General features: G+C 44.5%; 1 protein-coding gene across 1 annotated transcript in view; it reads right to left on the bottom strand.

Annotated features, from left to right (window-relative positions):
- Positions 1 to 6,963: 6,963 nt before the first annotated feature.
- Positions 6,964 to 26,819, bottom strand: part of CTCFL (CCCTC-binding factor like) — a 36,955-nt gene continuing 17,099 nt past the window's right edge. The window contains exons 6-12 of the mRNA XM_043884188.1: positions 26,628 to 26,761; positions 21,849 to 21,969; positions 21,164 to 21,313; positions 17,619 to 17,779; positions 16,026 to 16,208; positions 8,100 to 8,217; positions 6,964 to 7,217 (exon numbers count right to left, since the gene is read on the bottom strand). Of these exons, the coding sequence (XP_043740123.1) occupies positions 7,069 to 7,217; positions 8,100 to 8,217; positions 16,026 to 16,208; positions 17,619 to 17,779; positions 21,164 to 21,313; positions 21,849 to 21,969; positions 26,628 to 26,761 (1,016 nt within the window). The 3' untranslated portion in view covers positions 6,964 to 7,068. The remainder of the gene's footprint in view (positions 7,218 to 8,099; positions 8,218 to 16,025; positions 16,209 to 17,618; positions 17,780 to 21,163; positions 21,314 to 21,848; positions 21,970 to 26,627; positions 26,762 to 26,819) is intronic.

The following is a 26,819-nucleotide window of genomic DNA, read 5'->3' as shown; positions in this document are numbered from 1 at the left end:
GGGGCAGAAGCCAGTTGCCAGGCCACCAGAGGGCTGCCGAGGTGCCCTTTGGGGGTAGAACCATGCAGAGTGAAACCCTCAGGACCTGGTAGTGAAAGCATCTTCAGTTTTTCCAACATCGGTGAAAGCACAGAAGCAGCGCAGCCTGGAGGGCAGGAGATGCCGAGCTGGCTCAGCCACAGCACTGCCAGTGGAAAATGCCAGCTCTTGGGCGTCACTCGGAGCCGCTCACTTCGTGGGCCAGGGTGTCCTGTCCGGGAGTCTGTGATTTTCACAAGCTCCTGGACAATCCCAGCGCCCAGAGACATTTCTGAACTCCGCGGTCAGTCAGTCGAGGGCCTTGAAGGAGCTGGGACTCCGCCCCCGCCCCCAGGACAGGATCAAGTGACAAGTGTGTTGTGCGGTGGCCCTAGAGGAGGGGACCCACGCTGGCCAATGGGGGACCAGGTGACCAGAGCAGGGAGACGCACACACCACCCCCCCAACCTGGTGACAGGTGACGCTGTTCCGAGGGGGACCCAGGCCATCTGCACAGACAGGCTGCCGCTGAGCAGAAGCACCCCCAAAGAGCTGGGGTGTCGCCTGCAGACACAGACTCCAGTCCAGGTGGGGCTGTCCAGCCATCCTCACTGCCCACTTGCAGCTCCAGCCACTCCGTCTGTTCCCGAAGACATCCCCCTCTCCACCCCTCCGCCTCTTCCAGCAGAGGCGCCGGGCTCCCCCTGCCGCTCATGACCACGTCTGCTCTTCCCAAGCCCTGAAAACATGACTTTCATTTCATGCTGGGGCTTCCAAGGGAATTCAGTTGGGTTCACGCCTATGGTATTATGAACAGCTTTGGGATCACATCCTAAAATCCAGGCACACAGTTGAAAAAAGAGCGCCAGCAATTGTGGCCACTTCTAGGGAGACCATCACACTAGGTGACACTTTGGCCTCCAGGGCTCCTCCCGGCGAAAATCGTTCCAGAGATTTCACTGCTAAGTTGGGCAATAAAACTCAACTTCCGCTCCTCTGAAAGCCTCCTACTTTCAAATATTAGCTTCTTTATTTAGGGAGTTGGCAACAGGCTTGATAACAACACTCTGCGGCCAGGATGGAAAAAGCCTAACTGTTCCTGTATTTCATTTAAAATTGATTTTTGACGCCCAAGGCAGCTGTATTTAAATCTTGCTACACAGCAAACTAGGGCATGCCTGTATCGTGAAAGGTTTTTATTTTTTTCTGCTTAAGACAAATTATTTAACTGACAAAATACTCTTATGTCATAGAAAAATCCTAGAATCCCTTTTAGAATTGTTTTGTCAGTGTTTACCGATGATTCCAATGCCATCAACCGGCTACTCTCATTTTTAGGGGGTGAAGTGGTTCTCATGCTTTGAAATACTAGACACGCTTCTCGCTACAAACAGATTTGTGTTTAAAGTTTGCAGATGGTCATTAAGTGAAAGGGCTACCTCAGAAAAGTTTAAACACAGCTTTTCTGATCGAGTTAGTGACCGAAGCTGATGGACTTAAAGCAATTCATAGTCTAGTGCACTGTTTTCTGTTGTTACCTTCCTGATGTTGGTAGTTCAGGCAGTGGGATGTAATTATAATAATTATCAGGATGAATCTTTTAATCAGCGACCTCTGGACTCGTCTACAAACTGTCACCCTTCATTAACAGGAAATGACATCACGTTCCAGCTCAACCATTTGGCTGCTACGCAGGGCAGTATTCTACCACGACAGCTATTTGCAGCCATCCTATCTCGTCTCCTGTGACTGGCTCCTGGCCAATGGGGCTCAATAAAGAGTTTTTTTTTTCTTTTACTGCATTTTTTGTCTCAACAATCATGGTGAGCATCCTGTACAACACTTAATCTGCAACTGCTCAGAGAAACAAGCACACGTGTCTTTTGACATCCTGAATTGCGCACACTATGAAAGACAATGATTTATGGAAACAAGGCTTATAGTCATAGCCATGCCTTGGAAATGATGCAAAAGCTACTTAAGTCACACCCGGAACGAGGCTGCCTCTTAAGATCTGTTTTATCTGATACACCCCATTAAAATTAAAGTGCAAATAAAGATGGGGAAATGTAGAAACAGTTGGTTTGATAAGCCAAAGGTCCTAAGGCTTTTCATTGAACGTGTTTAAGTTCAATGCTATTAAGTCCTTAACTGCCCGCTAAAAGGACTGATCGCTGTAAAGGATACATTTCCAGGGACTATTAAGTGAGATTATCAAAGGTCAGCCAAAAGCATAACATTTATACAGTAAGTCCCCTACTGACGAACGAGTTCTATTCTGAGAGCATGTTCATAAGTCCAACAAAGTTAGCTTAGATACCCAGCTAACACAATCAGCTATGTAGTACTGTGCTGTAATAGGTTTCTAATACTTACCACATAAATAATACATTAAAAAAAACCCACTTTAAATCTTACAGGACAGTACGTTGAAAAGTACAGTAGTACCAGCTACATCACCACTGCTTTTACCCTTTCTTCCAGACATCCTAGGCTCCCCGGTGGCTTGGATAGTAAAGAATCTGCCTGCAGTGCAGGAGATCTGGGTTCAACTCCTGGGCTGGGAAGATCCCCTGGAGGAGGAAATGAACCCACTCCAGTATTCTTGCCTGGAGAATTCCATGGACAGAGGAGGCTGGCGGGCTACAGTCCATGGAGTCTCAAAGAGTCAGACATGCCTGAGAGACTAACACCCACAGGACATCCTAGATTTGAAATAAAGATACTAAACTACTGTACTCTGTACAGGATTATAGAGCAATGTACACAAAATCCAGTCACGTGTAGAGGGTACTTGGGCTACATGACAAAATACCCCAGACACGTGAGCTAACTTACAGGATTGGCCATGTGAATACAGGTTCACATCTTTGAAAGTTCCCAGGTTTGTGTGTAGGGGACTTACTGTCCTGGAAATAATGCCTGGAAAATAAGAAAGCCCTGCCATTTTCATAAGGCTGTTGAACTTTCTAGTGTAAGCCGCTTGCGTTCCATCAGGGCTAACCCCCTAGTGGTACGAACTCTTTCAGTTGTTGCTGTTTGTTGTCTAGTTGCTCAGTTGTGTCTCTTTGAGACCCCACAGACTGTAGCCTATCAGACTACTCTGTCCATGGGATTCTCCAGGCAAGAACACTGGAGTGGGCTGCCATTTCCTTCTCCAGGGGATCTTCCTGACCCAGGGATCAAACCCAAGTCTACTGTGTCTCCTGCACTGGCATGCAGGCTCTTTACCACTGAGCCACCAGAGACCGACCTCAAACAACAGAGGCATCAGACAAGCCTCAGTTCAGTTCAGTTCAGTTGCTCAGACATGTCCGACTCTTTGCGACCCCGTGAATCGCAGCACACCAGGCCTCCTTGTCCATCACAAACTCCCAGAGTTTACTCAAACTCATGCCCATCGAGTCGGTGATGCCATCCAGCCATCTCATCCTCTATCGTCCCCTTCTCCTCCTGCCCCAATCCCTCCCAGCATCAGGGTCTTTTCCAATGAATCAACTCTTCGCATGAGGTGGCCAAAGTACTGGAGTTTCAACTTCAGCATCAGTCCTTCCAATGAACACCCAGGACTGATCTCCTTTAGGATGGACTGGTTGGGTCTCCTTGCAGTACAAGGGACCCTCAAGAGTCTTCTCCAACACCACAGTTCAAAAGCATCAATTTTTTGGTGCTCAGCTTTCTTCACAGCCTCAGGTGTGTTTAAAAAGCATCTTTTATATAATAAAGCTGTTGTCAAACAGTGCTGCAGTTTGAACACCCTTGCCTCCAAACAGAGACATTAAATTGTGCAAGAGGTATGCATTCCAGAATAATTTCCTGCTGGATCTCACAACTATTTAAAGCAGAAGTGTGTTGAAGGCGGTCTCTCTCCAGGCATCCTGACCCCAAGCCCACGAGATATCTTCTCTTCCAGGTCTGGGAAAGGCCCCTGTCTCAGTGAACAATGGGCCAGAAACCCTCCTGTTAATATTAAAAGACACACAACTTTTTATTCATCTTTCTGTGTGGTACGAGAGTGATCAAACGGATCACCAAGACTTTTTTGTAACTTGTGTTAGCCATCTCCGAGGACTGGAGTCCAGCTCCATGTCTGAAAAGGAAGAAACTATTGCCCTCTTGTGGGCACTTGTGTCATTGCTCCTGCCACAGAAGTCAGGCTTTGGGGATTTTTCCTTTGAGAAATTTCAAAGCTGGTGGGAATCTGGGCACATAACAGAATCTAAGTCAGGCATCTGAACTTAATTCTACCGAATAGCTCATCCAGGTGGTATATGTTCAAAACTCTGCAAATAACCTACGAAAAAGACTGTTTCCAGGAAGTTTTTGATGGTGTCTACGTACCAACTGGACTTAACACTTATCAAACATGTTTCTTTTCTTTTTAAACTATTTTATTTTATATTGAAGTATAGCAGATTAACAGCACTGTGAAAGTTTTAGGTGGATAGCAAAGGGACTCAGCCATACGTATGCGTGTATCTATTCTCCCCAAACTCCCCTCCTATCCAGGCTTCCACACAACTCTGAGCAGAGTTCCCTGTGCTATACAATAGGCCCTTGTTGGTTATCCATTTTAAACATAGCAGTGTGTACATGTCCATCCCAAACTCCCAACTATCCCTTCCTCCCATCCTTACCCCCGGCAACCATTATCAAACACGTTTCTTATCTGTTCTTTTTAAATTAAAAAAAAAATACATTTTAGTAAAATACAGGATACGAAATTTAGCATCTTAACCATTTTAAGTGTGGAGTTCAGTAGGGTTCATTACATTCACTTTGCAACCAATCTCTACAACCCTTCTTGTCTTCCCAAACTGAAGCTGTCCCCATTAGACAATAACTCCCCTGCCCCCTCCCCCCCAGCACCTGCAAACCACCGACTTACTTTCTGTCTCTGTGAATTTGACTCCTCTAGGAACCTCACATGAGTGAAATCAAGCAGTATTTGTCCTTTTATCACCGGCTTATATCACTAAGCATAATATCTTCAAGGTTCATCTACCTTTTAGCAGGTGTCAAATTTTCCTTCCTTTTTATGGCTGAATGATATTCCACTGTACAGATAGACCACATTTGGCTTATCCATTCATCTATCCATGGACACCTGTGTTACTTCCACTTTCTGGCTATGATGAATAGTGCTTCCGTGAACACAGGTATACAAGTATCTCTTAAATCCCCTGCTTCAATTCTTTTGGGTCTATCCCCCAAACTGCTGAATCACGTGGTAATTCTATTTTTAATTTTCTGAGGAGCCACCATACTGTTTCCATAGCACCTAGCATCTGCACTATTTAACATTCTCACCAACAATGCACAAGGGTTCCAGTTTCTCTACCTTCTCATCGGGTGAAGAAAACATTTTTTAGAACCGTCATTCACACATAACAAAAGACAGCAAATTTAAGTCAATTCATTTTATTGAGTTTTGCAAAAACATCTTTAAACAACAGTCAAAGAATAAGAAAGTGTTACAGAAGTTCAAATAGATCCAATTGTAGCATATAGCAGAGCATGGGATTTAAGTCTTATTGTGTGGTTTCAATTAATTCACTGTCATAAAATGAATATACTGTCTTTCCTGCTAGGAAATTGCTTCCATATGTTCACCTTACATGGGCCTTCTGAACTTGGGCAGATCAGCATTTTAAGAATTTGAATTTAGTTAATGAGATGGGAGAAATTCTTTTACAATGTATAGGTACATCAAATTGTTTATCAAGTCATCACAAGGTACACTTTAAAAACCTTACAATTTTGTCAATTACATCTCAATAAAGCTAAAAAAAAGAATTTAGGGCCTATCAATGATTTTAAAATATGGGGTGGGGGGAAGAGTTCACAGCAAAAGCAGTTGCTGAGCTAAGAAGAAAAATATGACTCAGTATAAATGTTTAGTTGCTGTCATGTCTGGCTCTTTTGCAACCCCATGGACTGTAGCCCACCAGACTCCTCTGTCCATGGGATTCTCCAGGCAAGAATACTGGAGTGGGTTGCCATTTCCTCCTCCAGGAGCTCTTTCCCACTCAGGGATTGAACCCAAGTCTCCTGCATTGGCAGGTGGGTTCTTTACCCTGAGGCACATGGGAAACCCTCACTATAAAAATAGGTACTAGTTAATTTTAAGTAAAAGAGGCATTTTACGTGCTGCTCAACTGTGGGAAAATTCAATTGGCAAAAGAGAAATACTCATTATAGGGAGCTCTAAAAAAGTACAAATTCTTTACAGGTACACATTCACATTATTGGGTATTTATGTTTTTTCTCTGCCAATTATTTAAAAAATATAAACAAAAGTGTTTTAGCAAAACAAAAGGGTGACCAATTGATCTAGTAATTAATAAGCAATAATGGAATGTAATGGGGGGAGGGGTTTCATACATGCCAAATAATGACATGAAGAAAGAATACAAAATCTAAAATCGAGTCTTGCTCATCAACTAAAGTAAAAAATTTACTCATCATTTTCCAGTTTAAAGTTTCTTATTTCTAGTCAGTTTTTAAAATAACATTAAGATATTTCATGTTGAACTTAAAACTAACTAAAAGCATTACATTTTATTATATTACATTAAATTTAGCCTTAAATTTTATGGAAATTTATTTATATTAAAAAACGGACACAAAAGTAGTCTACGTGTTAAAACTTATAATATCGGAAATATCATGGGTGTGTACAATGTAACCTATAGTTTCCCGTGTTTGACACTATTTGCTGAAACACTAAATAGTCAATACTACGATGGAAATAACTCTTATCCAAAAATTATTGCTCGTTCATCAAGGGCCATGTTGTCTGCATCAAGCAAACGAATTCATAGGTTTGAGGTTTTATCCTCCAATTCAGGACTTGGGCCCTTCATCCAATATCTGCAATGTTTTGCAACATCCAGTTGAAAATAGGCAAAGAATTCTAGGCACTACCACAAGCTATAGAAAAAACTATGATAATTCGCTATGATGAATTCAATTGTTTCAAACACAGTGCTAAAACCTTGTAACTCTATTTAAGAATTCCGTGGCTGTGAGACTGAACCCTGCCTCCTATCACTTATCCATCAAGGCTAGGATCATGTCACAGCTCAGGTCTTCCTCCAGGTCCTCGCCTTCGGTCTTGGCTTCTATGAAGTCAATGGGCACCGTCTCTTCTGGGTACAGCTCTCCACTCACCAGGGATACCTCCTCGGCTGTGGCTTCTTGGGGAAAAAGGCACAGGGTTGGTATATTTAAAATAAAGCCAAGAAATTAAAATTGATAGGTGGTGCAACTGTATCTTGGAAGTAACTGCTGAATTTTTAGCACGGCAGTAAGCGTTTTAGAAAGCAATCCTTCTGTTTATAGAACAGTACAAATGTGGTCCTGGAGTAGACTCCTGAGAGTCCTCTGGACAGCAAGGAAATCAAACCAGTCAATCCTAGAGGAAATCAACTGGGAATACTCATTGGAAGGACAGATACTGAAGCTGAAGCTCCAATACTTTGGTTACCTGACGTGAAGTGCTGGAAACGACTTCCCTGATGCTGGGAAAGACTCATGGCAAGAGAAGGGGAAGGCAGAGGACGAGATGGTTGGATGGCATCACCAACTCAATGGACATGAATTTGAGAGAGATAGTGAAGAATCTGGGAGATAGTGAAGGACAGGGAAGTCTGACGTGCTGGAGTTCATGGGGTCACAGAGTCGGACACAATTGAGTGACTAAACAATAACAACATGGTCATTTGCTGTAGCATTTCCAGAAGATGGACACGGCGCCCAGCAACTCCATGAGGCCCAGGGACAGTCCACCAGGGTGGCCAAGGACGTCACCGCCCAGCTCACACGTCCAGCCAGGACCCCATGAGACGGGGGTGTGGATCCACCAGGCCCCCAGGCTCATTCCTCTCAGATTCCTCACTGCTATCAACAGCCCACTTTTCCAACCCACCCACTGCAGCGGCAGCAGCAACACTGCTAGGACCAGGCGCCTGCTGGGGTCGGCACTTAGGGTTCCCTTTCACAGTAACTCCCAGGACCCAGGGAAATGTACAACCAGAAACCACTGTGGAATAAAACCCAGTTGGTTTAAAACGAGGTACCGTCTTCCTTGGCTGGCTCTCTTGGGTTGGCAGGCTTCTTCATTGTTGTTTCTTTTTCCATGGTGGCCGGCTTTTCCTGCCCGGAGTTACATTTTTCTGAGTGTCTGTGCATGTTGCTCTGTGGAGGGGAGAGAGAAACGACACAGCAGAGGGCAAGTCATTGTTGCCAGGATCGGCCTGGAAAACCCAGGCTAAAGAGACAGGACGCAGGGAAGAGTGCGTGCCTCGCATAGTTTCTACAAACAAGACAACTTTTTAAAGGAGACTGCTTTCTGTTGTGTTTAGGTCGAGCCAAAATCCTGCTCATCTTTAAATATTTTAAACATCATAGGAGTCAGTGAGAAGACAAAATTTATTTTTCTGGACTGTTTTTACTCTATGAAGCGAGGCTTGAAAAATTCAATAGACTGTATCCCGGATTTTATGAAAATCAATGATATACCATGTACATTTCACTGTGCTGTCAGCTTCCCCCAGGAAGGTATTAAGATCATACAACATCTGGAGTTAAAAAGGCAGCTCAGAGCTTTCATATCAGACCTATTAACCATATATTTTTGTCAGCAAACACTCAGGATGATTTAAAATAAGTGAGAACACTTACACTATCTGACAAGTTCATAAGCTAAAGTAAGATATTGGCAGCATGTCATTAAATACGTCCATTATATAAAACACGCCTCCTAATTTCCATTTTGACTTCAGTGTGGTGCTAAGGGCCGTCCTGGTGTGTGGGGAGGAGGAGGAAGGATTCACATGTCAGGGGAGGGGAAATACTATTTAAATTTCTTCCATTTTATGCTTATTCATAGAGGTTGGAATACTGGTTCAACAGCAGACTTAAGTAGCTGGGACAGAAACTGGTCTGCGAAGCTGAAAATATTTACTTTCTAACCCTTTACAGAAAAAAAGTGTACCAATCCTTGGTTAATAGAGTGATAATGGATGTAAAACCAAGCCTTGTGGAGTCAATGATTCTTCTGTGAATATGATAAAAGCAATGGCTCCCACCCCCAGGAAAGTTCATAAATCTCCATCTACAACTTTCCAACAACATCACGGACTTCCCAACAACGTCACGAAGTTCATGGCTAAGGACCCCGATACCAGTTTTGGATGAACAAACAGAACAAATAAAAACATCAAGCCTTTAAAAAGTAAGTGGGGTAAGATTTTAAGTAAACATATCGATATTTGGGGCTTCCCAGATGGCGCTAGTGGTAAGGAACTCGCCTGCCAATGCATGAGACATAAGACGTGAGGGTTCGATCCCTGAGTCAGGAAGATCCCCTGGAGAAGGAAATGGCAACCCACTCCAGTATTCTTGCCTGGAGAGTTCCTTAGACAGAGGAGCGTGGTAGGCTACAATTCACAGAGTCGGACGTGACTGAGCGACTTCGCACACATCAACATTTAGGGCCCAGAGAGCAAAGTATAATAATACAACAAACATTCGTGTCAGGGAAACGTTTCCCAAGAGAGGAGGTCCCTGGTACTCCAGATCCAGAGTGGGGGTCCTTTCTGGGGAGGAAGCGGGGGTGACATTCTGGCACCCACTCCAGTCTTCCTGCCTCGAGGAGTACACAGGGCCCGCTGTGTGTTACAGACAGGAAGTCGGTGGATCACTGACTTCTGATTGGAGCATGACTGCCTTACAGTGTTGTTGGTATCTGCCGTGTAGCAAAGCACGCCCGCATGCTTGGTCGTGTCCAACTCTTTGCGACCCTGTGGACTGCAGCCAGCCAGGCTCTTCTGTCCATGGGAATCTCCAGGCATGAACACTGGAGTGGGTTGCCATGCCCTCCTCCAGGGGATCTTCCCGACCCAGGGATTAAACCCGCGTCTCCTGCGTCTTCTACATCACTGGTGGGTTCTTTACTGCTGAGCCACCGGGTAAGCCTGAATCAGCTCTAGGTGTACATACATGCTCTCCCTTTTGGACCCCTCTTGCACCCCTTATCCCACCCTTCTAGGTCATCACGGAGCACTGAGTTGAGCTCCCTGCACTACATAGCAGCTTCACACTAACTGTTTTACACGCGGCATTGTATATACGTCAATTCTACTCTCTCCATTCGTCCCATCCTCCCCTTCCCCCGCTGGGTCCACTAGTCTGTTCTCAACTACTTTTTAAAAACTAAATTGAATTTGAGTATCCATATAGGCTTTCATTTATGTAAACAGTTTTTTTTTTTTTTGGAGTAGTTTTACATTCTCAGTAAAATTGAGAGGGAGGTAGAGATTTTCTGCCCTAAAAATTTTTTGTTTTGTGCCTGTGCATTCCTCCATCGAGCTCAACCCTTGGAGGCCATTGATCTTTTTATTGTCTCCACAGTTTTGCCTTTTCCAGAGAGTCATGTAGTGGGAATCATACAATCTGTAGTCTTTTCAGACTGGCTTCTTTCACCTAATGAGAATGTACAGTTCCTCCGTGTCTTTTCATGGCTTGATGGCTCATTCCCTTTTAGCACTGAATAACATCCCACTGTCTGGATGCACCGCAGTTTATGTATCCATCCACCTACTCGAGGCAGCCTTGGTCGCTTCCAAGTTGGGCTATTATGAGTAAAGCTGCTATAAACACCCGTGAGCAGCTTTGTATGTAAATATAAACTTTCAGCTCTTTGGGGGCAAATATCAAAGAACACGATTGCTGGACTGTCCTGTAGTACTCTACGAGTACGTTTAGTTTTGCAGGAAACTTCCAAGCTGTCTTCCAAAGTGGCTGCGCTGTTTTACACTTTCACGAATGACAGTTCCTGTTGCTCCACATCCTTGCCAATATCTGGTGTTGTCAGTGTTCTGGATTTTGGCTGCTCCAATAGGTGTGTCGTGGCATCTAATTTTTTTTTTAAAGTGTTAAACAAAATGATGTTTATTCTAACAAGTTATTACACATGTTTCGGTAAAATAGCATTGTTTGAATTCGCATTTCCCTGATGACATATGATGGGGAATAATTTTTTGTAGGCTTATTTGCCATCTGTATACCTTTCTAAGAAGATCATGGCATCCAGTCCCATCACTTCACGGCAAATAGATGGGGGAAAAGTGGAAGCAGTGACAGAGTTTATTTTCTTGGGCTCCATAATCACTGAGGACGGTGACTGCAGCTATGAAATAAAAAGACGCTTGCTCCTTGGAAGAAAAGCTGTGACAAACTTAGCGTATTAAAAAGCAGAGACATCACTTTGCTGACAAAGGTCTGTCTGGTTAAAGCTATGGTTTTCCCAGTAGTCATGTACAGATGTGAGAAGTGGACCATAAAGAAGGGTGAGTGCTGAAGAATTGATGCTTTCAAATTGTAGTGCTGGAGAAGACTCTAGAGAGTCCCTTGGACTGCGAGGAGATCAAACCACTCAGTTCAGTTCAGTTCAGTCGCTCAGTCATGTCCGACTCTTTGCGACCCCATGGACTGCAGCACGCCAGGCCTCCCTGTCCATCACCAACTCCTGGAGTTTACTCAAACTCATGTCCATTGAGTCGGTGATGCCATCCAACCATCTCATCCTCTATTGTCCCCTTCTCCTCTCACCTTCAATCTCTCCCAGCATCAGAGTCTTTTCAAATGAGTCAGTTCTTCGCATCAGGTAGTCAAAGTATCGGAGTTTCAGCTTCAGCATCAGTCCTTCCAATGAACATTCAGGACTGATTTCCTTTAGGATGGACTAGTTGGATCTCCTTGCAGTCCAAGGGACTCTCAAGAGTCTTCTCCAACACCACAGTTCAAAAGCATCAACTCTTCAGGGCTCAGCTTTCTTTATAGTCCAACTCTCACATCCATACATGACCACTGGAAAAACCGTAGCCTTGACTGGATGGACCTTTGTCAATCCTAAAAGAAAGAACTCAACCCTGAATATTCATTGGAAGGACTGATGCTGAAGCTCCAGTACTTTGACTATCTGGTGCAAAGAGCCAACTCGTTGGAATAGACCCTGATGCTGGGAAAAACTGAAAGCAAAAGGAAAAGAGGGCAACAGAGGATGAGATCTTTGGATGGCACCACTGACTCAATGGACATGAATTTAGTGGAAGTGGAAGACAGAGGCGCCTGAGGTGTCACAGACCATGGGGTTGCAAAGAGTCAGACTCAACTTAGCGACTGAACAATAATGACAATTATCTTCTTCGCTGAGGTGTCTGCTAAAATCCTTGGTCCATTTTTTAACTGGGTCGTTTCCTTGTGGTTGAGTTTTAAGGGTTCTTTGTATTCTTGATAAATCTTTCATCAGATTTGACATTTGCAAATATTTTCTCCTAGTTTGTAGCTTATGTAGCTTATGACATAGTCTTTCACAGAAGTTGTTTTAACTTTATTGAAGCCTACTGTATCAGTTGTTTCTCTCATGGATCATGTCTTTGGTGTTTTTTCTATAAAGACATCACCATACCAAGGTCATCCAGAACTTTCCCCCCATGTTATACTCTAAGATTTTTACAGTTTTTTTTTTTTTTTTTTAAACCTGTAAGTCTGTGATCCATTTTGAGCTAATTTCTGGAAGAGTGTAAGGCCTGGATCTTGATTTTTTTTTTTTTTCCGGCATGTGGGTGTCCCATTGCTCCAGCTTCATTTGTTGAAAAGAATATCTTTTCTCCATTGTCTTGCTTTTGCTTTTTCAAAGGTCAGCTGATTGTGTTTTGGGAGGTCTATTTCTGGGGTCTCTATTCTGTTCCATTGATCTGTTGGTCTGTTCTTGCACCAACATCACACTATCTGAAGTTTTTTTTTTTTTTTTTAATAATTTTGTATATTAAAAAAAAGTTTATTTATTTATTTGGCTGCATCGGGTCTTAGTTGCAGCAACCTGGGATCCCTTGTTGTGTCCTGGGAACTCTATAGAGTATGTGGCTCAGTAGCTGTGACACCCGGGCTTAGTCACCCTGAGGCATGTGGGATCTTGGTTCTCCGACCAGAGATTGAACCTGTGTCCCTAGCATTGGAAGGCAGATTCTTAACCTCTGGACTACCTGGGAAGTCCCTAAGGCTTTACAGTAAGTCTTAAAGTCAGGGAGCATGAGTCTCTCAACTTTATTCTTCTCCTTCAATATTGTGGGCCTTCTGTTCTCTCTGTAAACAGAGAGAATCAGTTTGTTAGTAACCACAAAGTAACTTGCCAAGACTTTGATGGGAATTGCACTGAATCTATAGGTGATACCTTGATGATACTGAATTTTCTTATCCATAAACCTGGAATATTTCTCTACGCATTTGGTTCTTCTTTGACTTTATTCATCAGAGCATTCTTCATTTCTGTTATAGTGTTATTGATCTCTAGCATTTCTTTTCAGTTCTTTCTTAGGATTTCCAGCTCAGCTTACATGGTATGCTGCCTATTTTTTCTGTTAGAGCTCTTAGCATATGAATCATAGTTGTTTTAAACTCCTGTTTGATAATTCCAAGGTCCCTGGCCCTCCTGATGCTCACTCTCTTCAAATTTTTATTTATTTATTTTTGCTGTTTGGCATGTTTCGGAATTTTTTCTTGTTAGCTGGACATGATGTACTGTATAAAAGAAACTGCTGTAAATAGGCCTGGGCTCCAAAATCACTGTGAATGGTGATTGCAGCCATGAAATTAAAGGCTGCTTGCTCCTTGGAAGAAAAGTTATGACAAATCTAGAGAGCATATTAAAAAACAGAGACATTACTCTGTGGACAAAGGGTCATATAGTCAAAGCTATGGTTTTTCCAGTAGTCATGTATGGATGTGAAAGCTGGACCATAAAGGAGGCTGAGCACTGAAGAATTGATTCTTTTGAACTGCAGTGCTTGAGAAGAGTCTTGAGAGTCCCTTGGACTACAAGGAGATCAAACCAGTCATTCCTAAAGGAAATCAACTCTGAATATTCATTGGAAGGACTGTTGCTGAAGCTGAAGCTCCAATACTTTGGCTGCCTGATGTGAAGAGTCAACTCACTGGTAAAAGACCCTGATGCTGGGAAAGACTGAGGGTACGAGGAGATGGAGGTGACAGAGGATGAGATGGTTGGATGGCATTACTGATTCAAAGGACATGAACTTGGGCAAACTCTGGGAGATGGTGAGGGACAGGGTAGCCTGGCGTGCTACAGTCCATGGGGTCCCAAAGAGTTGGACACAACTTGGCGACTGAATAGCAAATATTCTATCAAACGGATGGGCAGCATTTTATCTGTTTGTTATTGATGGACATTTGGGGAGTTTCCACTTTTTAATGAATAATGCTGCTGTGAACGCCTGTGTGCACATTTTTGTGTAGCCATAAGTTTTCACTTCTTTGGGTTACACGACTAGGTGTGGAATTGCCAGGTTACATGGTAACTCTATGTTTAACTTTTTGAGGACCTGCCAGGCTATCTTACATGGTGACTTCATCATTTAAAAATTTCACCAGTAGTGTATGAGGGTCCAGTCTCCCCACATCTTTTATGATCTGTCTTCTTTGATGACAGTTATCCTGATGACTGTCCCATGGGGTAGCTCACCATCATTCTGCTTTGCATTTCCTTAGTGAGAAATCTTTTCATAAGCCTATGGTTTATCTGTATATTTTCTTTGGAGAAATGTCTACTTGGATCCTTTGCCTGTTTTTAAAAGAATACTTATCTTTTTATTATTGAGCTGTAAAAGTTCTTTATACATTCTAGACGCAAGTCCCAATGTGCTTGCTTGAATAGGAGGAAAAGTTTCAAAACTTCCGATTATATGTTCTGAAGGAGTCTATGAGACTGACTTATTCTTTTCTCTGTTTTCCTGTGGCTTCTTTACAATTTTAACTCAGCATGAATGACACTGTTTCTGGAGCACTGCCACTGCTTCTGTTTGAATTCTGAAGCTTTAGCATTAACACTCTAAAGTAAAAGTGTTAGCATGAACACTCTAAGTGTCCCATGACACTACCCCAAAAACACAATGACCCTACCATCGTCTCTTAAGAGGAAAGACAGTTTCCTCCATAAAATAATAAAATTCAGATCATTTTAAGCTTTTATAAAGTTAGAGTGAAGCATACATCATATCTAGGAATCTGGCTAATCATCTCTGGTGCCTTTAAAATGTCCATAAATTGATACTTCTTTCTTTCGAAAGGGACTCATTCCCCATCCCTGGAATAGGGCCTGAATTATGTGATGCGTTTGCAATGAACAGAAGCAGGGTCGTGTCACTTTTAAGACTAGGGACAAAAGGCACCACGGCTTCCTCCTTGCTCTCTCTCACTCGCTCTGGTTATGAGGATACTTGAGCAACACAGTGGAGAGGTCCATGTGGTCAGGAACTGTGGCCTCCAGCCAAAAGCCACGTTGAGAGCGCCAGCTTGGAAGTGGTCCCTCCAGCCCTCGTCAAGCCTTCAAATGACTACCACCCTGACAACATGCTGATTGCGACTCATGAGAGACCCAGAGCCAGAACCACCCCAGCTTCCTCAGCCACAGAAAATGAGACAGGACAAATGTGGGTTGTGTTAAGCCAGTACGTTGGGGGTAATTCGTGATGCCATAGATACAACATCTGAAAAATGATAAATAGAATAGTAAGTGTATTTCTCGGCATAGTACCAATGGCACGAATCTAAGAATATTTACAAAACGTATGAAAAACAGCATTCTCTATGTGAAGTAGCCTAAATCAAATCCACAAGGACAATTCTTTAAAATGTTACCTGAGAAGCAGGGGTTCTTTAGTCTGACTTCCCTTAAAGCCATTTGCAAGATTCTGTCTGCAGGATTGTCTTTTTCCACAGAAGGGAGACGACACGTTTATATAAGATTTCCAAGACTTCATGACTCCAAAAAACTAATAACCACTTTCCTAAGGCATGACAGATGCTATCGTAAATCCTAGCAAGTTTCTATAATCAGGTTTAAACTGCCTGGGTGTGACACTGTGCCTGGAGGATCCCGGGATCTTTTCAAGGAGGATTTATTGTGACTTGAGTGAGCTTACCCAGCGGGAAAAACCTTTGCCACACTTGGGGCATTCATAAACAGTCGGGACGAAATTGGCATCGTGGTATTTCTTGAAGTGCACATTTAGAAGCTGCTGCTGTCGGAAACATTGATTGCAGGAGAGACAGACAAATGGCTTCTCTCCGGTATGGGTACGTATGTGAACTGTCATATGACGTTCCTGGAAGGCAAGGAAAACAAACAGGCTTAGCTACTGATAATTTTTTAGTATCAGGCATTGTTTATTGTGTGTGCTTAGTCACTCAGTCTGTCTGAGTCTTTGTGACCTCATGGACTGTAGCCTGCAGAATACTGGAATGGGAGAAATGCCATTTCCTCCTCCAGGGCATCTTCCTGACCTAGGGATTGAACCAGCATCTCTTGCATTGCAGGCAAATTCTTTCCCGCTGAGCCATTGGGGAAGACCCATTATTAATTGCATACCTTTCCCCCCTCCTCCAAAGATGTGTGCATTTTTAAGAAAAAATAAAGCCAATGCATTCTCAACACAGCACTACTACGGATGCAGCATAGTATGGCCTCTAGGAAGCACGGTCTTACCCGGTCCTTGCCACCAGGTTACCAAGTTCTCACGATTAATCCCAGCCGGTCCTTCACTCCCGGGGGGATGAGGCAGACCACACTTGGAAGAGTGAAACCGAAATCAATTTCCTCTCCAGAAGAGCTCATGTAGCTGCAGCCTCATTTCTATAATTATTTGCCATGATGCGAGTTTACAAAGAGCAGACAGATCCTGTAAACTTGAAAACTTATCATTAGAGTTTCAATTCAGCAGATATTTGGGGGTCGAAGGAAGTTAAGCATCTCAACATTTTCCTGGCTATTACCCGATGGTGTTACAGCAAATCTCCATATCGATTTAAAAGCACAGTGGTGAAAATCATTGTTCTCAACAAAGAAATCACCAGAAATTTTAACTAAGATTTATATGAGTAACTCATTTGGGGAATCAAGACAAAAATATAGATTCTACATGCTGTGGGATGACTGAGCTGACGTGCTGCAACTACTAAGCCTGCACACCTAGAGCCCCATGTGCTGCAACGAGAACCCACCGCGATGAGAAACCCACGCGCTGCAACTTGAGAGTAGCTCCCAATTTCCACAACTTGAGAAAGGCCACACGCATCACCAAAGACCCGGCACAACCAAAAATAAATTAATTAATTAAAAAACAAGACACACAGCGGTCCTGCTTGGCGTGGCTGCTTTGACGCACGTTCGGGCAGCCCCACTGCTTTTGCACCATCAATGCCAACGTCACATAGTGAAAGGGCGGAGAGTGTGTTGGCAGCATAACTACTTAATGACAGTGACTTTGACCTTATGATTCTGATTGGCTTCAAGGACCTCAAGGGGTCTGTGAGCCACACTTTTGAACCCACACTGTAAAAACAACTCTTGGCTCACGCACCGCTGTCTTCTGGCTATTCTGAACAGTCTCTTTTATGGAAGGCACGATTTTCCAGAATATGTTCAAAGTGAAAGAGAATCCAACTCCAGCCCTCCCTTCTTCCATCTCCCCCTGCCCCCCAGCACCTGCCCGGAGTCCCTGATCCACACACAGTACCTGCTTGCAGGCATAGCTGCAGTAGTCACACTTGAATCTCTTCTCATTTTTGTGAGTTTTCTGGTGCTGGATGAGACTGTAGCGATCGTGGAAGACAGAAGGGCAGTAACGGCACTTCATCTCTACAGTCTCATATGTGTGCAGGTTGCGCAAATGGACACCTAAAAGCATCATGGAGCATCGTGTACAAGAAGTTATTTTCTGTGAGGTCGATTCCCCCTACCCTCCAAATAGAGTTTCTCAGCCTTGGAACTACAGGCAGACCTCAGAGATACTGCAGGTTCCCTTTCAGACCACTATGATAACCAAATAAAACAACTATTAACACATGGATGTTTTTACTTCCCAGTGCCTATAAATCTTATGTTTATGCTAGACTATTGTCTATTAAGTGTGCAGTAGCACTGTGTCTAAAAAACAAGATACACGCTTTAATTTAAAACTACTTTACTGCTTTAAAAAATACTGATTGTCATCTGAACCTTCAGTAAGTCATAATCTTTTTGCTGGTGGAGGATTTGAAATATTGTGAGATTTATACCAAAATGTGATAACAAGAAACAAGAAGTGAACAAATGCAGCTGGAGAAAAATGGTGCAAATAGACTTGCTCAATGCAGGGTTGCCACAAACGTTCAATGTGTAAAAAACACAGCTTCTGAGGAGCACAATAAAGCAAAGTGCAATAGAATGGGGTCTGCTGGTAGTAACACTTGAAGCTGGCTGATGTTTTCCTGGGCAGGGTGGGGGCCTCCTGGGTGCTGCAGGATGTATGTTTAGCAAAAATGCTGGCCTCCACCCTCTAGCACCAGTTGAATCCCTTCCTCCCCAGGGTGACCACCAAAGTGCCTCCAGGTACTGCCAAATGCCCACCTCCCCAGCTGTAAAGTCATTCTCAGCTAAAAACGGCTGCTTTAAATGCACAGTGTACTGACATCTCATGCTAATATTTCTCATGGAGTTAAGTACATAAGGTAGGACATATCGGACCCAACATGTTCATTAAACAAAGCACTTGGAGAACCTTACTATGTGGGTGGATTTTTAGGATAATGTTAAGATGGTTTTATGTGCATGTCTGTGCACACGCTGATTGTGTCCGACTCTTTGCAACCTTATGGACTGTAGCCCACCAGGCTCCTCTGTCCACAGGGTTTCCCAGACAAGAATACTGGAGTGGGTCGCTATTTCCTTCTCCGAGGGATCTTCCCGATTCTGGGATAGAACCTGTGTCTTGCGTCTCCTGTATTGGCAGGCGGGTTTTTACCAATGTGTCGCCTAGGATGGTTTTATATAACAAAGATATAAATTCTGCATTTTTGTGTAATTAAAAAATATATATATTTATTTGGTTGCACCAGGTCTTAGTTGGGGCATGCAGGATCTAGTTCTCTGATCAAGGATCAAACCTGGGCCCCCTGCATTGGGACCTCTGAGTGTTAACCACTGGACCACCAGGGAAGTCCCTAACCTCTGTATTCTGACTTAAAAGCCCAGAGATGTCAATCTTCTGATTTTTCCTATGTCGTAATTGACAGACACACTCTAAGATAGTCTTGTCAACTGAGTCTAGTAGGAGTTGGCTTTGTGATCCTTAGTGTCAGAGGCTAAACTAAAGTCAACAACTGTTGGGTGGAGGTACACACACCAGGTGTGCTGACTCAGTCATTTAAAGAGTTTGGTATCTCCTATAGAGACAAGACGGAGAAGGCAATGGCACCCCACTCCAGTACTCTTGTCTGGAAAATCCCATGGACTGAGAAGCCTGGTAGGCTGCAGTCCATGGGGTTGCTGGGAGTCAGACACGACTGAGCGACTTCACTTTCACTTTTCACTTTCAGGCATTGGAGAAGGAAATGGCAACCCACTCCAGTATTCTTTCCTGGAGAATCCCAGGGATGGGGGAGCCTGGTGGGCTGCTGTCTATGGGGTCGCACAGAGTCGGACACGACTGAAGCAACTTAGCAGCAGCAGCACAGAAACAAGAAGGAAGGCTGAGCTTGTTTATAGAGCATCTCATGACATGTATGGAGGGTGTCACTGACTCAGATGGGCCACAGCCTGTATTTCTTGGTGGTGGTGTCGAAAATGTTCCTTCTTGGCAACTGGCTCATGATTCACGCCCTACAAGGTCCTGCTGGGCTGTGTTTTGCAACTGACAAAGATTTTGAATGAAAAATAAAAGCTAAGCCTTCACTAAACACCTTTACCCTTTCAGAAATGTTTTCAAAATAGTGTCTCTCGTCTGTAGAATTTCTCTAGGCAAACGGGACTCTATCTCTGCTGGCATATTCTGAGCATCACAGTGTTATATGTTTTAGGAAGAGGACAGAGGCAGTGGAAACTAAGGGACCAGGAACCCTGGAACAAAGGAGAGAGACTGGCTCACTCACTCTCCCTGTCCCCCACCCCTGACACCAACTACAACCAGTTTCCCCTGAAGGTGGCATATGATCCCAGCTCTCAACCCAGCACTCAGAGCTGCTCAAGGTGCCTCCTCTGTTATGATGGTTTACCTGGTCACAATGAGCATTTCATGTCATAGGAAGAGGACTCTTTCACTGAAGCAAGTTCCTTATGGGAAGAACCATGTCCCACTTCTTACTTTTGTACCTTTAGTTCCCATAACGTTTCAGGGTCACAGCAGTGGCTTAAGAAAAGCTTGCTGAGTGTCACTGGACGGAACACTGATAAAAGATTCAGAACCTGCAACGAGGCCATATCCTGGCATCCTGGTCACGGGACTCTGGGGTAAGTTCGCTTTCTGTCTCTGATCCCCTTCGTCATTTGTGAAAAAACAGACCCAGTATGGAGCCAAGTAACACCGGGAAGAAGCCCATTATGAGCTCAAATGCCTGTGAGAGCTCATCTGTGTACCTAAAGTGGACCTGGACCAAACTCTGAAACTGCAGTTATGTGATACAGCCACAAGATGGCACCATAGGACCGCTGGAAAAAAAACACCAACCAGTCCCAGGAGCAGTTCTTGAATCCTACTGCCTCCCTGGCATCAAGTCTAGGGCTCCTCAGGTTTCCCAGAGCTGCACACAGTGAAGCCAAAAGAAGTCAGTAGCACTGACATGTATACGCTATCATATGTAAAACATAGCTAGTGGGAAGACGCTGTACCGCAGAGGTAGCTCAGCTCAGGGTTCTGGGGTGACCTAGAGGGGTGGGATGGGGCGGGGTGGGAGAGAGGCTCAAGAAGGAGGGGGTATATGTATACATGTAGCTGATTCACGTTGTACTGTAAAGCAGCTATGAAAAGTGAAAGTCTTTGTCTCTGTCATATTCGAGTCTTGCAACCCCATGGACTGTAGCCTGCCAGGCTCCTCTGTCCATGGGATTCTCCACACACAAATACTGGCATGGGTTTCCATTTCCTTCTCTAGAGGATCTTCCTGATCCCGGGATTGAACCCAGGGCTCCTGCATTGCAGGCAGATTCTTTACCGTCTGAGCCACCAGGGAACTGGTGAAAAGCCTAAAGCAACTACATGCCAATGAAAAAAAACAATAAAGGACGTTCCGGACGCCAGACACTCACGCAGGTCGCTCTTCCTGGCGATGATGGTGGCGCAGTGCGGGCACTGGTACTTGGGGACATTCTCACTGTGCTTCTGCACGATGTGCATCTTCATGGTCCCGCTCTGGGTGAAGCGGGCATGGCAGATGTGGCATTCGTAGGGCTTCTCACCTGGGACACGGAGGACAACAGTGACCCTCCGCTGAGGGGCTCCATCCCGAAAACCCTGGTGCTCCCCAAAAGATACCTGGAGCTGAAAGCCTTTCTTTCCCCCAGTATTCCCTTTTCAGCTCCTTCATCCTATGTTTGACTCTCCAATGAGCACAAGATTCCTAAATCAAGCTGGACGTCACATCCAGTTGTGTGGACAGTGGGCCAGAGGGAGCGACTCTCCTAACATCCGGTGGCTGCTCATGACTCAAGACCCACGCATGCCTCTGTGCTCAATCGCCCAGTTGGGTCCAACTCTTTGAGACCCTATGAACTATAGCCCATCAGGCTCCTCTGTCCATGGGATTTTCCAGGCAAGATACTGGAGTGGGTTGCCATGCCCTCCTCCAGGGGATCTTCCTGAACCAGGGATGGAACCCGCATCTCTCGTGTCTCCTGCATTGGCAGGCGGGTTCTTTACCACTAGCACCACCCGGGAAGCCCTCAGAGAAAGCAATGCTTTACCTAATTGGCCTTGAGCAGGAGAAACTCTTACCTGAATGTGTTCTCATGTGCCGCTTCAGCTTGTAGGTGTCCTTGCTGGCATAGCTGCAGAGGGAGCACTGAAACGGGCGCTCACCCGTGTGCGAGCGGATGTGGCGCTTCAACTTGCTCGCCTGGTAAACAAATGAAAGATATTTATTGCAATGGAAACTTCAAACCTGCGGACTCTGGAATGAAGCAGCATTATAAAAGATATGTAAATGAGCCCAACGTTAACATCAGAGCCCATTTCACACGCTGGAAAACATGCTAAGCCTTTCATTTTCCTCTCTGGGTTGGACAGTGTCCTTCATCTGAGTTGTGTGCGCCGAGATCCTCAGGTGATAATGAGCGGGAGGATCAAGAGACTCTCAGCTTCAGCTTTGCTTTGCAAGAGAAGATGGAAATCCAGATGCTCAGCACAAACACGATTTTATTTTCATTTCTAAAGCAACATCCTCTCAAAAGTGGCAAAGTTTAGATTATGCTGCAGAAGTGCGGAGGCCACACAACTATTCTTTGTGTAAATAGAGAAACTTGAAATGTGAGCTCTTGAATAGACCTGCATCTGTTGGAGGCAATTCACAGCTCCAAGTCCTGTGGACTCTAAACAGCCCAGGGATGGAGGAAAGCCTTCTTGGTAATTAAGAAGAGGTTCCAGGGACTTCCCTGGTGGTCCAGTGGCTAGGACTCTACACTCCCAATGCAGGAGGCCCAGGTTCGATCCCTCGTCGGGGAACTGGATCCCACATGCCATAACCCGAGCGAAGACTGAAGATTCCGTGGGCCGCAACTAACGACTGGAGCAGTCAAAAAACTACCTTTTAACAAAAGAATAGGTTCCACGTGGCAGTAGCTTCTCCGTGAGAAGTAACTTTAAAAAAATTATTTATTCTATTTGTGAATGCATTGGGTCTTTCTTGCTGCGTGTGGGCTTTCTCTAGTTGCAGAGAGCGAGGGCTACTCCAGTTGTGGACGGGCTCCTCATTGCAGTGGCTTCTCTTGCTGCGGAGCATGGGCTCTAGGTGCTCAGCCTTCAGTAGCTGTGATGCATCGGCTTAGTTGCTCTGTGGCATGTGGAATCTTCCCAGATCAGAGATTGATCGAACCCATGTGCCCTGCATTGGCAGGCAGATTCTTATTCCCTGTACCACCAGAGAAGTAACTTTTAAGTAGAAGAAAAGTAACTTTTAAGTAGAAAAAAAATACACTACATTCTAATTTGATTAGAATGTATGCATCTTACTCAGTTAAAAGGCAGACACGCCTCTCATTTGATCTTTTTTTTTTTGCCTACTTTATTACCTTCAAGAACTGTTCTTACTCTGTAATCACTTATTTTGGGCCTTTATCTACCTTTAGTAGAACAGAAGGTAATCACCCATGCCTGGAATACAGATGTCAGAGGATGCCTGAGCAGCCTCTTTGTAATCTTAGGAGGGCTGTGCTGGGCTGGGTTCCCTAATGTGTGGCAACTACACACAAGCCTGAAGAACATTCTAGAACAGAGGAAGACTTGGAAAACAAGAGCCAAACCAAAGAAAATTCAGCTTTTAGGTTTTCATTTCTATGTATTTATTTTTGGTTGGACTGGGTCTTCGCTGCTGTGGCAGGCTTTCTCCAGTTGCAGTGAGTGGGGGCTACTCTTCGTTGCGGTGAGTCAGCCTCTCGTTGCGGTGGCTTTTCTGGTTGCAGAGTACAGGCCCTCGGCGCACAGGCTTCGGGAGTTGCGGCACGTGGGCTCAGTAGTTGTGGCCACGGGCTCAGTAGCTCTGTGGCTTGTGGGACCTTCCCAGACCAGCGATTGAACCCCTGCATTGGCAGGCTGATTCTTTATCCACTGCGCCACCAGGGAAGTCCCAGCTTAGATTTTTAGGAGAAAAAAAGATATCTTTGAGTGTACCAGAAAGCAAAACAAAAAGAACTTTTAAAATCATAGCATGAATAGTTTGAATGGTGTGAATGATCAAAGAAGAGTGTTAGTCACATAGGCGTGTCCGACTCTGTGTTCCCATAGACTGTAGCCTGCCAGGCTCCTCTCTCCATGGGATTCTCCAGGCAAGAATACTAGAGTGGGTAGCCATTCCCTTTTCAAGGGGATCTTCCTGACGCAGGGCTCGAACCCAGGTCTCCTGCACTGCAGGCAGACTCTTTACTGCCTGAGCCACCAGAGAAGCCCATCAAAGAAGGCTGTGTGTAAACCTTCTCTGGACGGCTATGAACGTGAGATAGGGAGAGAGGGGAGTTCAGAAGCTGCTATACCTGTACCCCAGCCTGACTCACTCCTGCTGGCACTTGGGTAATAGGGGTGATGTCACACAGGGGAATTGGGCTACTCCTCCTTAGAGCAGACCAGCATGCTACACTTCAAAAGTGCAAAAACAAAACAAAACAAAAAAAAACCAACACAACCAACAAGGTGAAGGCGGCAGCAGAGGGTCGGTGTTGAGGCCAACCCCAGAGACGGGTCTCAGCAAACATGGGAAGTGTGTGCTGAGAACTGGCAGGACAGCAACCAAAAGTCCACGCCACGCTTACGACCCTCAGATGGCTTCATTCTGTGAAACCCCCCATTTGTGTTCTTGAAATGGAGCAGGAGCCCATACTTCTCTAGTGGCTCAGACAGTAAAGAATCTGCCTGCAGTGCAGGAGACCCGGGTTCGATCCCTGGCTTGGGAAGATTCCCTGGAGAAGGGAAAGGCAACCCACTTCAATATTCTTGCCTGGAGAATTCCATGGACAGAGGACCCGGGGGGCTACAGTCTATGGGGGTCACAAGGAGTCAGACACCTGAGCGACTCACACTTTCAGGATCCTATGGTCCTTGCGCCCCACCCCCCCCCCGCCCCGCAACACGTTCTCTGCCTGCCTTTCGTCTGTGGAAAACTTCAGTCAAAGAATAAGTTCAACCAGAGAGTGAGAAATGCTGAAATAAATGAAAAACAAAGTCAAAAAAGACTCAATAATAATGATGTTTTCATTAAGCATAGTGAAGGACCTTTAGTTCTTTCTCAAGGGCTATAGATAATATTCTAGGTCATATCCTGTGAACTGTCTTACAGATACTAAAACACCAGGTGGGAAAGTTAACTACATGAAGACCAGAGGGCACCCAGGACATGAGAATTCTGAGAATTCTGCCAGAGTTCTGAGAACTGGCCTCAAAGAACTGGGAACAAAGGGACCCTGGAACTGAAGATTAACTGTACCTAAAACAACCAAGATGATGCTAGTCTGACCAGTGACGACCAATTTGAAGATGATTGTTACAGATGACTGCTGTTTCTGCATGTAGCTCCCCCCAGCCAACTCTGTCTATAAAGGCTCTCACCCTCTGCTTGTCGGGGCGAGAGGAGTTGGCCTTTGGATAGATGTCCGCCACCCTCTCCCCCAAGTTGCTGGTGGTGATTATTTAGTTGCTAAGTCTTGTCTGACTCTTGTGACCCTGTGGACTGTAGCCTGCCAGGCTCCTCTGTCCACGGGATTGTCCAGGCAAGAATATTGGAGTGGGTCGCCATTTCTTTCTCCAGGGGATCTTCCCAATCCAGGAATCGAACTTGGGTCTCCTGCACTGCAGGCAGATTCTTTACTGACTGAGCTACACTGGCACCTGAAATAAATCAAACTTTCCTTTCCACCAACCTGGCCTGTTTATTGGCTTTTGAGTGGCGAGCAGCTGGACCCCACACATTCTTTTGGTTACATTTTCATTATACAGTTACAACCTTTAACTCAGATGAGAAACAATTTTTAAAAATAGTAATAGCAAAAAAAAAAAATTATTTTTGGAATCAAATTCTGACACTGTCTGTGAAATTTCCTAGTTGATGAAACACAGTTGCATCACTACTGCATTTAAACTTTCACTGTCCCCTTTGGCTTAGTTGAGTTCCAGTGTCTTTTCCTTGCCCAATGGGCTCAGGACCCAGCATGTGCTGTACTGGACAGTGAAGTCCTTAAAACTTGCAGAAAAGTGACATTCAAAAGTAACTGTGGTCCAGTGGTTAAGAATCTGCCTCGCAATTCGAGGGACACTGGTTTGATCCCTGGTCTCGGAGGATCTCACATGCAGCGGAGCAGCTGGGTCTGTGAGCCACAACTGCTAAGCCTGTGCTCGAGAGCCCAGGAGCCGCAATTACTGAAGCCCACACGCCCTAGAGACTATTGCTCCACAACTAGAGAGTAGCCCCCACTCACTGCAAAACCTGCGTGTAGCAACGAAGACCCAGCACAGACAAAAATAAAAATAAGTCAATAAAAAATCTAAAGAGTAACTGTACTCTTCTGCTGTCATTTCACTGAGGATGAGCTCAGTTTTCTGGAAGGCATAAATAAACCAATCTAATTGAAATGATCATGACAAAATTGAAGATGGAAAAAGGTGTTCTCTGTCCTTAAGAGCAGAAATGGCCATGTTTAAATCTTTAAGCAAGTTGCTTTGCACGGAACCAAGTACCACTGAGGAAAGCTCAAAGATTTCAGCAAAAATTCAAACCGGGTCTGTGTTCTGTGTTACAGCAAATACATTTTGATTTTGTGGAATGAGTGCTGCATGGAATGCTGGGTAGAATGTTTAAACAAATATGAGAATTATTTCTCAAGGACCATAGATTACTTGTCATCTGTACACCATAATATATTACTTTCACTAGTTGGTATCAAAGAAAAACAAAGAAATCATGTTTTAAAAATTAAATTTAGAAACAAGAATGAGATATTGAAAGAGATTCTATTACCAGTTTGATTTACAGAAACTTCTTAATAAGACACTAAGCACAAAGAGTGAACTTACTTCTACACTAGCATACTTGCACACGGAACACTTAAAGGGCTTCTCGTGAGTGTGTTTATAACGTCTGTGCCGGGTGAGTTCTCCACTGGTGACAAACGCCATGTCACAATCACCACACTTGTGGGGCCTGGTTCCTGTAAAATCACACAGTTTATTCTTTCAAACAAGATTTAACAACAATTTTTTTAGGCA

The sequence above is a fragment of the Cervus elaphus genome, chromosome 23 (assembly GCF_910594005.1).
Source record: "Cervus elaphus chromosome 23, mCerEla1.1, whole genome shotgun sequence".
Lineage (NCBI taxonomy): Eukaryota > Metazoa > Chordata > Mammalia > Artiodactyla > Cervidae > Cervus > Cervus elaphus.
Note: the sequence above shows the minus strand (reverse complement) of the source record. Positions and strands in the feature narration are given on the sequence as shown.